The 15,564-nt window shown below is 42.3% G+C and overlaps 1 protein-coding gene across 5 annotated transcripts in view; it reads left to right on the forward strand.

Annotated features, from left to right (window-relative positions):
* Positions 1-15,564, forward strand: part of MTMR3 (myotubularin related protein 3) — a 208,261-nt gene that overhangs the window by 85,712 nt on the left and 106,985 nt on the right. For all 5 annotated transcript variants that reach the window (XM_059713592.1, XM_019493674.2, XM_019493673.2 and 2 more), the window contains exons 3-4: positions 3,274-3,352; positions 12,406-12,495. In XM_059713592.1, the coding sequence (XP_059569575.1) occupies positions 3,350-3,352; positions 12,406-12,495 (93 nt within the window). In that variant the 5' untranslated portion in view covers positions 3,274-3,349. The remainder of the gene's footprint in view (positions 1-3,273; positions 3,353-12,405; positions 12,496-15,564) is intronic.

A 15,564-nucleotide genomic window follows, 5' to 3' on the forward strand; every position in this document is an offset into this window, starting at 1 on the left:
GGAGTCTAGGCAAACACCAGCTTCTAGTCCATTGAGTCAGGAATTATAACTTTGTCATAATGAGGTCCAGAATAGAATTGCCTGGTAGTGTATGCAGTACCTTTTAGGTTAGAAACGTCATCGTCTAGAATTTTTAGAAAAGAACAGTGTTTTATAACCAGACACGTAACATATGTTGTTACATGATGATAATCGGACACTAACCGTATGATAACCATATGATACTAACCTTATGATAATCATAATCATAACTGATGATAACTGGACACTAACATATGTTTCCTCAGTTGAATCCCCCTGTAATAACTTTTTCCTCTTGTATCCCACCTCACCTCCCTTCTCTACCCATTGTTTTCCTAATTTCTACCTATTTACATTCTCACTGACCTCCTGCCACACTTAGCTTTTTCCATTCCTCGGAGATCTCAGAACAACAGCAGTCTCCCTATCCCTGAAGAAGGGTACTTGTGCCTAAAAGCTTGCAAAGAACTTTGTTCCAACTACTCAGTTGGTCTAATAAAAGATACCACATCTACCCAAAGAACCTTGCCCACCTATGTCCTTAGACCACCACAGCTACAACCAAAAACCCTGTGTAACCCAGGTACACCCAAGGAACCCCAGAATTTTGAATGGATCCCTCTTTCCTCTGTAGAGTTAACCCAAGCCCAAAATTCTTAACTATATACAATTTATTGAGTTACCAACATACATATGCATATAAAGCTCTGTAAGATGGATATAATTACAGATATAGATACAAATATACATATAAAGGTCTGTTAGCTGGAGGAAGTCGGCCCTAGGGACGGCATTCGGGTAAGTACCCATGCCTCAGGCCCAGAAGAGGGGTGGATCCCAGGACAGTCAATCCAGCAAGTTTATACCACAAGTGGGCTAGCTAATAAAGGCATCCTTACAGAGCCCATTATACAGAATTAATACACCCAACTATTTATAACACCAACAATAACAATAGATACCAAATAGGAAACATAACTATGCGAAATGTTGGACGCACCCTATCTGGGTTCCAACCACTTGGTCCCTCAAATGGGATAGGGTCTTCTCCCCCTATGCCCACTCCCTCCTCCCCCCCCAGGATCCCTTGCCCAGGGGTGCCTCCCCTGTGGGACCCAGGTTCCCGATAACTCACGGTCCTTCCTCTGGGGGCTGTTGATCTGGCCTCTGGGTCCCCACACCATTTCAAGCCTCCTGAAGCCATTGGCCTCGAGTTGAGGGTTCTTTCCTCTGGGCCCTGTGCCCCACATTGGGTACCCAGTGAGCTCCTATGGGAGCTGAGCCCTCACTGGCTTCGGTTCCCCAGCCTCATGCCAGGGGTCTTTCCCCTTCCTGGGCCCTGCTCTGGGCACTGGGGCTCTTTTAGTTTAATGCTGAGCCACACTGCGGGGCTCTGGTTATGTGGCCTAGAGCTGGGGCTAACTTCAGCAGCCTTGAGGTGCTCCTAGGGTCAGCTTTCCATATACTGACCAGCAAACCATGTGGGACCTGAGCAGCCTCGAGCTGCTCCCAGGGCTGGCTCTCCATGCGCTGATACACACTTTGTCGAGGCTCAGGCAGGGTTCAGATGATGGTCTTCTCTAGAGTGCCTCTCTCCTCGCCGTCCCTCGCTGCATCTGCATTTTATTTACACTGGAGGCTCCGCCCCTGAAGTCAGCCGGACCTCAAAGCTCAGTCTTCAACCAGGTCCAGGGGCTCCTTGCATCCCCCTGCCTCTGAGCAGGGGTGGGGCAAGCCCCTTCCAGCTGTTACCTGATTGGTGGAAATGTTCCACCAATCTGAAGTGTCCTTCTCCAAGCCAGGCTTGCCAGACAAAAGCAGTGAGCCCACCACACCTGTAATAACAGTTTTTTCCTTCCACATGTTGTACAGCACTGCTTAAAGAGTAACTCTTCATTTTCACTACTTTAATTAATTGGTCAGCAGTGGACCTCCAATGTTTGGGTTTTTTTGTAATTTTTGAGCCAGCACATAGATGATCCATAGTATTTTAATTACAGTGTTTCATTTATATAATAATTAATGATTCTGTACTGGATCAAGTTTTGGTCTCTAGTTTGAGGATATTTGGATTATATTGATCATATAATTTAGATTAAGCAAACTACATACTTTTATATGTATAATAGTGGCATAAATGCCTCAAGTGAGTGGTGGAGTGGTAACTACAACCAGTTTAGATCCCTTTCATAACTGGCATCTCCAGCTCAAACCTCCTTTTCCCCCAGCTGCTATCTTCAGCCTCTCTAGCCTCTCTCAGTATTCATATTCCTTCTTCTTCCTTTTCAAACTCTGTCCCCATCTCATTTTCCTCATGATGGGTAGCTCCCAGCTCAGAAACCCCCTGTTGTTGACCATAGAGAAGCAGGATTTGAAGCAATAGAGAATGATCATGATTACAGGCAATGAGGGATCTAATATCCTTTTTATTTTACAAGATAATCTGTTAGTATACTGTGTCTATTTCTGATGCCCATAATTCAATATGGAAACTGGTAAATTGAAAGAGGGTTCAGAGAAGAACCACAAGAATGATTTGAGAATTGAGTCTGGCTTATCAAAAAAATTTTAATACATGACTGGATCACAGTACATAAGTATCTTTAAGGGATCAGAAATTTGGTAATTGAGGATTCTTCAGTCTAACAGACATAGGTATAACAAAATTCAGTGGCTGGAAGCTTCAGACCAAAACCAGGAAGTAGGAACTCATTTTAACAGCAAGGGTAACTAACCATTAGAATATAAAATTAAGATTTAGATGTTTTTCTAAAAAGTATGTTGTAGTATAAACAAAAACTCTTTCAGGGGAAATCTTATGGTCTGTGTTTTACACAAAATCAAACTAAATATAGTGTTTTTTTTCTGGCATTATAATCTATGAATCTGCCTTTTAGATGACTCAGGGGAGCTTTCAGGGTGGCCTGGAAAGCTGATATGTTTTAATTTAAGTGATACAAACAGACTGGTTTAATTGCTACAATCAAACTAGCACTCTCTCAGCAGTCCACTCCAACCTGATTATTCAGAATGAATTGCAGGCACCAGACACATTTCATAATGGAGCTTCTGTGCCTGGAGGCAAGTTAGTGTGCACTAACTTCATCTGTTCACAATTGTGCTATTTACTTGGGGTTTTCTTGTACCTAGATCCTTGATCATTGGAAATTAGCATGGATTTAAAACAATGTGTTTGCCTAAAGAAAAGAAAATGAAGTTGTCTTACATATGCTTTGTCATTTTGTTTTTAAGCTTTTAATATTACATAAAGAAGATCCTTGGTGTGTTGTGAGCAGGCGAGGATTTCTCCTCCTACTGTGGGCCTGTCATGGTAAGCAAATGTTTCTTTTATTTCAGGACTGACCAGGTCAAAGCAGGCTAAAGCATGAGAAAGTTGATCCTTAGCTGTAATATATCAGGGTTCAAGTTCAGCACTAAGGTCAGAGCTGTTTTCTCTTTCATGCCCTTATTAATCAGCTCTGTAGGAAGACACCTGCTAATAACATATTTGGTTTTTCTTCAAGTATTTGTATAAATGTGCATTCTAGTCTGAGTGTGCCTGCACTTTGTACTCTAAGAGCGTGGGTTTTACCAGCTGTACCCATTCAGTTTGCACATGCTCCCTGACTTTCTCTACCAAACCCAGAATGTATTAGGTGGTAGAGGACTAACTGCAGCTTGAGTTCTTCAGTGCTTCTGGTCTCAGATGTAGTGCCTGAGTCTGTAGCTAGTGTAGCCTCCTTTTAAATCTGTAATCCATTTATAGCATCTGATGAAGTAGGCTGTTGTCCAAAAGCTGATGCCTGTCCAAACCAGTTGGTCTCTCAGGTGTCACCATGCTGTACCATCTACCTGAACTTTAGTATAAGCAGTTGAAGTTAGACTTATGGGCCCAAATCCAACTCCACTTTTTGGTAGCTAAGATCTTGCTCCTACCTGAGCAATTAGACTTGTTCTTCTGAGCTCATTCAGAAGGGATCTGCTGTGACCACTTAAATTGGATACAGTCTTATTCTACCTGAGAACATGACAGGTCCATGGAGGAGGATGGTTTGACACTTGAGGAAGTGTACCCATCCACCTGCCTTTTAGCTGAATAGGCACTTGTCCAGAGAGTTGGGAACCCAGATTCTAGACCCCTTTCAGCCACAGGAGGCTTGAGCCCACATTTACTACCCAGCAGGGTGCCCTTACCACCAGCCTAAGCTGGACTAACAGAACCCTCCATCCGTTCTATTGAAGCTAATTCACTTGGCAGCCAAGATGGGAAGATATGTTGGGCCGCAAGTAGAACAATTTATAGGGAGCTTTCCCTTGTGGCTCAGTAAGTGGGGAACTGCTCTGGAAGTGAGGCTTCCTTGTGTTCTTGTACTGCCCAGTAGGCAGATATTATCACACTTTTTTCCCTCCCAATGAATATTAAATATGAGATGCAGGAAAACCTCTAGGACCAGGAGCCAGAAACCCCTTTTCCCCAGGGAAGCGTCTCCTCTCACTAAATCTCTCTCTCCAGCTTGCTGTCCCCTTCATGGCGACATACATGTTCCCCTCCTGGCTGCCTAGTTGTCCCTTTTCAAGATGAGAGCAAGAGGATGATGTAGGCAATGACTAGCTCATGGCCTTCTAGTACAAACACTTTGCCAAGAAGTGGCAAATGAAGTTTCAATCTTCCTATGGGTAAAGGCAGGCCTAGAGCCTGAAATTTTTGCTTCTTGGGCAAGTTCTTTAACTAAAAGTTTTTAGGGCTGAAAAGTGGGCAAAATCTCTTCTCTCTTGCGTTTTGTTCATTACAAAAGTTTCAGGACTTGCCTGTTGTTATGCATGGGTCTGGGCATTTCTGCTGTGTCCTGAAACCTACATAGCCAGTGCCACTGCACAGCCTTCTGTGTGTGTTCAGAAGGCAATCACAGGGTGAATGTAGTTATGCAGGTGTACATACAATCCAAACTATGGCCAGCATTACAGTTTTGTGGCTATGAGTGCAATCTAGACATATAAAAATATAGTAGAATTTATCTTTGGGATTAACAGAGTTGGTTAGCTGTTAGTCTGAAGTCAGGCAGAAGATGGAATGGAGTGGCATTTTAGAAGCTAACTTGTTGAGAGTGGCATAAGCTTTCATAGCCAACGAAGTAGGCTGTTGCACAGAAAAAACGTATGCTTCTCTAAACCAGTTAAGTCTCTAAGATGCCACACACCCTGCATTTTTTGGGGGGTGGGACCTGGAGTTAGTGATAACTGCTTTCCTTTGCAAGATCCTTTTGGGATTTACTAATGAGAATGTTGTAAAAGAGTGCCATTTGTTTGGCAAGGTCACAGTGGAGAGGGATGAACTTCGCTGAAATATGTTCTTTGAATGTTCTTTGATATTGTTTTGATGCAACCCAAATGAGAGGAGAAGATGGGAGGTTCCCTGCTTCACATATGTAAACTTTTAGTTGGATGTTTATGTTTGTAATTAGGGTATCCACAACACATTTTTCTTGGGGGACGATGGGAAATATTTCTAGAGCTCTGCACAGTATTCAAATTAAATAAATTTTATCTGCATCAATTGTGTGACATGGGGAAGAACCAGGAAAATTCTCCTTTCTCCTCCACTTGCTATACCTATGGCTACTAATATTGTACTGTAACTTATTTTTTGAGTGGTTGGGCACTGCAGAAACATTGCCTTGAGAATGCCAGCAATAGCAACCAGGAACAAACAGGGCTTAAATGTGTCCCTCCAGAAGACTTAGTTAAAATATGATTCAAGACTTGTCTACACCGTAAGATTGAGCCCTGTTTTTGGCAGTAGTCCTTTTGCTACTACAGGTTTCCCTTGATTTGTGCAGTAAATGCATTTCTGGAGAATGGCACATAAAGCGAACCCACTTTACAATGTAACAAATAGGGATAGGTTCACGCAGTGAGAGAGGGAGTGAGGCTGGGACTAGGGAAGGGGTGGAGGGGGGGGGGTGCCACTCCTGGGCCTGCACAAGGGTGCAAAGCAGAGGGAACAGAGCAGCATGCCGCTGCAGCAGGGGCTGTGGTGCCCTGGGAGTGGCTGGTGCCAGCTGCCTCCAGCCATTGGGCTGCACCGTTTTCCGCCTGGGCTCCACTTGTCCCTACTCAGCCCAGCTTCTAGGCTGCGCTGTGCACTGGTGCAGGCGGCTGGTGTCAGCTGCTCCTGGGGTTGCTGCAGCACGGGTTGGGGTGAGTGGGAACAAGTGGAGCCCTGGGCAGCACGGGGTGTGGTGCAGCTTGTCCGCAGTCACCCTAGCCTATAGCAGCCCTGGGAGAAACTGGCACCAGCTGTGGAGGGAACCGTCAGTGGGTGCGGGGCGGGTTGCACCAAGCTCCAGGAACAGTCCGGTGCCACCACTGGCCCCAGCCTCCAGCAGCAGCCTGCTGTCATCCCACACAGATCTGAGGATTCGTGCCCCCTGGGAAGAGCCCGGCACAGTCCCCCAGCCCTCCCAGGGGGCACAGAGCAGCAAGAAGTGCCCCCCCTCCCTCCACCGCATCCACTTACGGCTCCCTCCACAGCTGGCACCCTGGGCTGCTACAGCAGGGGCTGGGGTGAGTGGGGTCCTGGGCCCAAGGCCCTTTCCCCTCCCTCCACAGACTTACCTGTTTGGGTACGGGGCGGAGCTATGCCGATCGCATAGGAGTGAATTTACCTTCCATATAACGAATTATGGGTCTAAAAATGCTCATCGCATAAGAGTGAATTCGCATATACAGAATCTGCAATAAGTTGAGGGAAACTTGTACATCTTTCAACTTGTTTTTTTTAAGAATAAATTTAAAACTTTGTTAAAAATGTTAACATTTGTGGCTATTTACATGGCTTTGTAGAGTGACAAGGGAATACAGGACCCTATGCATGCTAGCTACCAAAGATGTGGGGCTGAAAACTTTCCTGAAAATTTTCCATTGCTTTATTTTGCATGGGAAATTTTCCGTTTCTAAAAATTCATTGTTTCATAAAATTCATTAGTAACAATGAATGGATGCCAATACAATATTAGGGAATCTTGGCAGTTTCGAAGTAGTAGTTAATGTTTTTCAGGTGATTATCCCTAGGAAGTGTGAGAGAGAGTACATATATGTTTTATTGATTTGTAAACAGGAGGGTAAATACACTCAAATAATAATCCAAATAAAAAATCAAGTTATGAATTCACCTAATTGGCTGTGCAGGTTAAATCAAAACCAAAGCTAAAATTCTTATTTCATGTCAGACTGCAAGTGAAAGCAAAACCAAAACTATGATTAATTTTTGTTTCACTTTCAGTCCAGCAAACAGACAGAGCAGTGTCTCATTTCTTTTCTTGAGTTGGCAGAGTTGGAAGTGTTTGCATGCAATCTGTTAGTGTTCTAGTGCTTTTGCTTTGAAGTAGTTATAATAATGCCTAATCTGGAAAAAAAACAACCCCCCCAAACTAGTGTGGCATCATTCTAGTGAAGTTCACGCCACTGAAGGAAGGAAGAAAGTTGGTAGATGTAAACATTTCAGGCAGGAGTTTGCTAACAACGCAACAAGAATGAAGAAGCATTTAATAACATGTAGAAAGTGTCCTGAAAGAGCACAAGCCATATACAGAAAGCTAATACAACCAAGTGATGGAACAACATCATCTGAGAAAAGCCTACTTCAGAAATCCTATGTAAGTAAACAAATTAATATGTTAAACAACACACATTATGGATTAGCATCTATATTGCTTTAAAACATTATAATTTTAAAAGCTGTAAATGCAACTGGACTATTGTTTGTTTGTTGGTTTATCTATTTATTTAAAATATTTGTATCCTGCTTTTCTGCTTACACTAAGCACCCAAAATGGCTTAGGCTTAACAATCTTTTTTTTTTTTTTTTTAAATTGCATAATAGGTAAATAGCTAACTATTTCAACCCAGCAGAGTGAGCTTAGTCCTCTAGTTGATGGGAGAGGCCAAACTATACTTCCCTTTGGCTCTACAGTCCCAGGGCAACTGAGCAGCAAGTTGAGCAGCAGTGTTCTTTCTGGCAGGGATGGGGGGAAGCATCCTTCCATCCATCCTTCCGATGGATAAGGCTCAACTAGAATAGGCTAAATAAAAATCTTTTCCCCCTTTTGTTGCAGGAACTTGGTAGCTCAAATGAACTAGCAGATTTGCAAAACATGGAAAATGAAAATGTAGAGCTGCCAGGTCTGGGGGAAGAAGAAGCAGGACCCTCGCTTTCAAGATCATTGTCACCAGATATGCAATCCACCATGAGTAACTGCTCAAGATAGTCAAGCATTTTATCAAGCTTTGTGGACAAAATGTCAAAAGAAGATCAAGAAGCAGTAGATGAGACATTAGCTTGAGCTACATTTGCAAGTAGTACACCTCTTTCCATAACTGAAAATCAGTACTGGAAGGAACATTACAAACTAATTCACCCATCATGTAAGTTAGCCTCATGTTATCGCCTGTCACAGTCTCTCTTAGACAGTATGACAGAGCTCAGACAATGGTTATTCAAAGGATTGGTCAAACACAGTCACTGACTCTGATGTCAGATGGACAGACTAATTTACAAGGAAAGCAACACCTGAACCAATATTCCTGAAAGCAATCGCTACCAAATTCTTCTCATCATAGAGGTGAATACATAGCCAAATTACTGAATGAAGAGATTGAAAGTGCAGGTCCCTCCAGGGTACAAGCCCTTGTAATAATAAAGCAAGTGACATGAAACCTGCATGGCAAATAGTAAAGGCAAAGTGTCCTCATTTAGTAATATTTGGCTGTCTTGCTCATTGGTTGAATCTTCTGGCAGTGGACATAGTAAGTGTGAATACAATGAAGACGATATTGGCAAACTGCAAAGCGATTGTGACGGTATTCAGCAATCATCATGTTGCTAATCAGACTTTAAAGAAATAACAGAAAGAGAAGCAAGGGAGGGAAAGTGCACTTTTATTGCCAGGAGAAACTAGATGGGACTCAGCTACAAACTGTTTACATAGTTTGCTGCGCACAGAAAACTTTTTGCAGTGTGCTTCAATAGATGGCACAGTATCCCAGATTATTCCTGTGAACATTCAGAAGCAGATTCTCAACAATGATGTGTTCTGGGTTCAAGTTCAAGTAGCGTTCAATTTGCTGCTACTGGTTTCAATGGCTATCAAGAAACTTGAAGGCGACGCACCAAGCCTTTCAAATGTTCCAGAGATATTCAGACAACTGAATGAAAATCTAATTGAGCTTCTGCCTTCTTCACCTCTATCCAAAAAAGTAGTAGTAGTAAAATAAGATATCTGAGTTTTGCTCTCATCCAATTCATCTGGCAGCAAACCGTTTGGATTCTCAACAAAGAGGACAACATTTATCAGAAGATGAATTATCTACTGCTCTCGATACAATTATGGAAGTAGTTAAGAGTGCCCCCAACATTGACGAAATAGCCGTGATGACAGACATTGCCAAGTACTGCGCAAAAGAAAAACTTTGGAGCAAAGACATCATTTGGCGTGCAGCAGAGAATGTCTCCTCTCACGTGGTGGAAGGGATACTGTAACATCCAACTGTTGTCCAGGATTGCTTTAAGGATCCCAACCATTCCACCAAGAGCAGCAGCTTGTGAATGGAACTGGAAGGCTTTCAGCCCAATCAAGACAAAAAAGAGGAATAGACTAACAAATGAACGCACCGCTAAGCTTGTTTCTATTTCTCAAAATCTCTTGCTTCTGGATCAGTCAGAAGCACCATTAGTGAAGAAAATGCAGTGTGATGATAAATTGCCCTTGCCCATAGACTCATTGGTAAAACCATCCTTTAGCGAAAGAGAATGTGGTTCAAGTAGTTCTGAATCAGATTTGCCTCAATCTGATTCTGAAATGGGACTAACAAGTAGTGCAGGTGATTCTACAGATAGTGACAGTGAAACTGGAGGTGCCGCAGTGACCTTAGTGGAAGAGAGTTAAACTCTGTTGAAGATGATGAGTAGACAACCACGGCACATTATGCACAGTTCTTTGGGTGTGTTAACACTAGTGTGTCAACAGTTTTCAGTGCCTTCAGTTTTTTTCCTTAAATTTAAACAAACAACGTAAGGGAAGTACGTGCTATTGTGTATTGTCTTTACATTTTTACAAATATTCCAATAAAAATAATTTCTTTCCACATAAAGCTTTGAATTTGTTTGAATATAACATTTAAGCCACATTAAGTGTGCTGTATTTAATTTTTTTCATAAACAAATATTTCAGTTCAAATACTTGTGGCTTTTGGGTCATAAAATTAACATGGGGGTAAATTTTTAGTTATGTTTACTAAATGTAAGTCAAATAAACATGCTAAATCAGATCATGCTCTATTTAGGGCATTGGAAATGTTTCCAATTCAATTTTTTCCTGAAAACCCACATCTCTGGTACCTACATGAGTACATAGTTGAAGTGTATCAACTAAGCATAGTTGACATAATCTAAAACATGCGGTTAGCCTATGTTCCCCCCAGGGTAAAGGGGTTAAGTAGCACCAGTGCCATGCTATGATAGGAAGAGAGGTAAGATGCTGTGCATGGCAACCAGATTGATACAAAGTTGTAGGGTGATAAGATATTCTTAGACAATGGTTTTAGCATGCAGTGTACAATTGTTGGGGTCAGTAATATTCAAAGGCATTAATGGTCTTTGTAGGTCTATGGGGCATGTGGGGTGTTCAGTCCATCCCCTTGCTATTGCTTCTGGTGGGTGGTCCTGGGTGGGTATCTTCATACTGGCCCATGTTGTGTCATGTCAATTATTAGGATCCTTTTGTTGTCCTCATCTATTACAACAACGTTTGGGTACTGCTAATTGTCTTAGCCTGGGACAGCATGGTTCATGGCTAACCTCCTGATCGATGCTGTGATGGCCTTCACCAATTGGTCCTGTATGGTGTTGTGATGCATTTGCCACTCTCGCATAGAGCTTGCAGCCGCATAGGACATACGGCAGGGATCTCACTCTCATAGCTGGGCCTCTGGCAGGTCTTCTCTGGGTGGCCATAGCGAATGGTGCCATTTGAGTGGGAGGCAGTTGAGTTGGGCCTGATGAATAAAACACCAGTCTGTGAAGTGCATAAAGTTCCTGAGAAGCATGGAGTGGTTGATGGGGTCCCACTTCAAAGTGACCTCAAAGACTTGGCCCTGGTCAGTTTTTACCTTTAGGTTACTGATGTACTTGGCCTGCATGGCATCCTTCAGGAACCTTTCCAGGCAGGTTGTGATGCAACAGATGACTGATCTGTCTGACAGTTGGGGCTAGGAGCAGCAAGACCCCCAGCTCCTGCTGCGCCTCAAAGCTCCTCCTGTCCCCAGCTCCTGCTGACCCCCTGTCTAGCAGCAGCTGATGTTCTTCTGGAGGCACCATGGGGTGTTGCAGGCTTGGCTGCACAGCAAGACAAAGTGCCCACTGTCTCACCCAAACTTGCCTTCCAGGTCCCTGTTGGATGGTGGCCTGACTATCCTCTTCTTGGTGGTCTGCTTCAGGCACTGGCAGCAGTGCTAATAAAACCGATAAACACAGTGTAATCAGGTTATTTGTGTAAACAAGTGTTTTTCCTCTAGAAACAATTATCTGAAATGTTCAAAGAATGTAATATTAAGATTCTCTTCTCATTACCTGATAGATATCTCTCTTCAGACTGCCAGCTGACCTGAAAGGATGGTTGTACCTAACTTTATATGCATCTTTGACCAATTTGTATTTTAATTTTCTGATAATATTCTGCATAATTCCATTCTTGTCCTCTGACATTAGAGTGGCATAGAATTTAAGGCATTATTCTTCCATCTAAATTGAGATTAATTATAAGAGATCTATTGCAGAAGTAATTGAAGTTAATCTTTAATACTATTTGATAACACACTACAGGATTATGGAAGAGTAATACAGATTTGTTCAGCACAAAAACTTATTTTTCTTTTTTGTGTCCTTGTAACAAGTTATTTAGCAGAATTCACAGATTCAGTGAATCTGACGGGCTCCACCATGAGCACTTCTGCTGTGGCCTCAAACTTGCAAGCTCTAGGCTGTCAACTATATGCTTTAGCACCTGCACCACCCCAGCCCCCAGCATCAAGATTGAGTTCAATTCCTATGTTTTCATTTAAGATTAAAAGGATATACTTTGCTTCATCTTTTAGCAATTAACAAAAAAGGAGATCCACAGTCTCTGTTTAAGAGTTTTGTTCTGCTAAGTATGTAAAAAAGCAGTTATTACATCATTTCAGTTATCCATTGGTAACTACATTCTTCTAATAATTCATCATGCTCGAGCCTTCATTGGTCACTGGAAACATATCTTCAAGAAGTCAACAAAGATTTCTTCTGTGGATGAATAACAATGTTGAAATTAATTGTAGGGTTTTGTTTCTTAGGATGAAGAAACTCAGCACAGCCTTGAATGCATCCAGGCTAATCAAATCTTTCCCAGAAAACAGCTGATCCGTGAGGATGAGAACCTGCAGGTAATGACTGGACCATTCTTTGCCTGATTAAGGTTACAGCATAGAGGGTGCATCTACAATGTGCAGTTAATGGACCTGAATTTTCTGCACTGAAAATTCAGGCGCATTAAATTGCACCCCCGCATGCATATGAACATGTCTGTTAGGAGCAAATATGCTCCTGATGGGAGCAGTTCAGTCTAGAGCTGCTCCTGCCCTGCTCTGCCCCCATGCAGCAGCTAGGGGGAGCTCCAGGCTCCCCTGCGTGTTAACATCTGGCTTGCAGGGGCATAGGGGCTGGTCCTGGTTTTCACATGGCTGGCAGACGGCGTCCCACAGAGCCAGGATAGCTGTCCCTGCCCCCTGTTGCCAAGGCTGACCAAGATTAGTTTGCTCACAGTCAGCGTCTTCACGTGCACTTTGGTCATTAGTTTAACATGCTGATTTCTAGTACTTGTATCTACAGATACTAGAATATGGTGCATTAGACTAATCTACTGCACAATAATTGTTGTGCGTGTGTAGACAGTGACACTTTACTGTGCATTAGATTAATATGGCATGCAGTAAAGCATCTTGTGTAGATGTACCCACAGTAGATCAGTTGTATGATTCCAACTCTGACACGGAAGTTTAATTGGAAATTCTGTGTACTGATAGTGGAAATAATGGTTTAAGAAAATAAAAACTTCCTTTTGAAGCAATCATATAGGATACCTTTGACTATCTGGAAATCACAGGGGATACTCACTTAGCACACTCATGAGACTTTTCAGTCCTGTAGATATTTTTTATTTCCCCTCCTCCACCCAAATGTAGCAAATATTTTATTCCTTAATTAGTACCTATGTGAAAAATCTAAAATAATTTTTTGGCACTTGTCTTACAATGTATAAAATTTATCTATTTTTGTTTCAAAATTATTTCAAAGTGTCAGCGCGATTTTCTGCAACTGACTTTTTAACGTGATCAATTAAACTGGTATCAAACTCTAGGTCGGGGCGGGCAATTATTTTGGGTAGAGGGCCGCGTACTGAGTTTTGGCAAGCCATTGCGGGCTGCATGACAGGCAGCCCAGGGCAGATTAATATTAATTTTCTAAGTTTTTTAGGGGCCCCGCGGGCCAAATAGAATGGCCTGGTGGGCTGCATCTGGCCCCCAGGCTGCATTTTGCCCACCCCTGCTCTTAAGTAGACACATCTGCTCCAGTTGAAAAGTTGTTTATTTGAGTTTAACTTGGTCTATTTCTAATTCATATAAACCGGGCTTTCTAATTTAACCTCAGTCAGTTTTATTTGACATCTTTAGTTAAACCAGTGTAACTTTTTGTTGGTGATAAATTCATAGGTGTAATTTTCCCCAGTACGAGGTAAAAGAGGAGCAGCACACGTTTTCATGTTTATACCAAATTGATATAAACAAGGAGGCAGTTCAAAGTCCAGATTAGGTAAACATAGAAACTCAACATTGCAAATGAAAATTTAGCAGTTGAAGAACTGAAAGAAGCTCTCAACTCACATAATTTGTAGATGTTTTTACACATGTGATATTTCCATTTCTTAGTAATAATACAGTACGGTTTTTTGGTGGTTTTGAGGAGTTTGCTGTCTTGCAGTTAGATATTTGTAAATTCCCTTATGCTTACTGCCCATAATTCACTGCTTCTGTCAAATCTTGATATTTTGGGTTTAGCTGTTTTTAATTATTGGTTCCTATTTACATGCATTTCATTTTGGATGCACAAGCACCCCCTACACACATGATCAAACCTTTTTGGACAGCAGTGTCTGTTGGGGGTGGGCTTGTGCCCTGTGTGATCTCCAGAACTGAAGATATAAAGGCTAGGCTGGTTGCAAACGCACTTCATTTCCTTCTTACCATCCATCAGCAGTGTCAGCATCTTTTTGTACTATGTGATTTGTTTTCTCTTGAGTTAGAGTCCTAATTCTAGTTAGTGTGGTTTGATATATATAGCTAATTGGCCCATTAACAAAGAAAACGGTGGGGAAGAAGGGAGAGAAAAAGGTAGAAAGGAAAACATTTGGAATCCAGAAGGCACTAGAACTCCTTGGACATGGTGAGTTTGAAGTCTTGGATTTAAATTTTGACCCTTTTGTGAGGTCGTTCTTTCCTTTAGTGGCAGACAGTCTAAGTACTTCTTCTGCTGTAGTGAAGATCATGTGCTATTCAAGTATTCTTTATACTGTTGCTCTTCCAAAAGGGCACAAAAAGATGTGAGAATTTGCCTCAAATTTTTCCTCTTGGGTTACAGAAAAATGGTTAATTTGAAAGGCTTAACAGTAGGTGGAGATTACAACAGAAGAGCTGACATGTAATAATTGTTCATGTGCCTGCAATTTCCCTGTGGTAAATTAAAACAAAAGTGGGGCAACTTCATTATGTTTCTTTCAGGCATAAACTGCCACACTTTAGCTTTCACTTATTGCAGGATAATTGTGGGTTCAAGAACAGTTAGGGCTAAATCCTGTTTCTCTTTTTTGGTTGTTTATACACATGCTTCATGAGCAGGGGAGAGGGGGCACTTTAATTCGAGCAGCTCTGAGAGCCGCTTGAATTAAAGCGCCTGGAGTGTCTCGTGTATCTGCATCCCCATGCTTAAAAATGGTGGCAGGGATGCTCTAAAGCTGCATATGAGTTTTAGATAAAGCATTTCTGCCACCATTTTTAAGCACGGGGTTGCTGATACACAAGTTTCAGGAGGCTGCTGGAGCGTGGTAATTACCACACTCCAGCAGACTTGATTAACTGAGTCTGTTCTGACTCGCTGCTCGTGTATAGACGCCCTTCCCTGTGTACCTAAATAACATGGAAGCAGTGGGATAATTGCAGTTTTTGGCACTTGGGTACAGTTTGTGATTCATTTATGGGTGTACAGATGCTTATGTGCCTACTGAACATACCTCGGTAGTGATTGGTGACACTAGTTTGCAACCTGGTGGTTACAGCACTTTGCTAAAAAGTAGGAAATGCGGATTCAACCTTATGTGCTCAATTGGCATATTTGGGTGACCAGAGCTGAATCACAAATTGTGCAGCTGTGTGCACGCCATTTAAGTGTTCAAAGAGGGG

This window comes from Alligator mississippiensis, chromosome 10 (assembly GCF_030867095.1).
Source record: "Alligator mississippiensis isolate rAllMis1 chromosome 10, rAllMis1, whole genome shotgun sequence".
Taxonomy (NCBI): domain Eukaryota; kingdom Metazoa; phylum Chordata; order Crocodylia; family Alligatoridae; genus Alligator; species Alligator mississippiensis.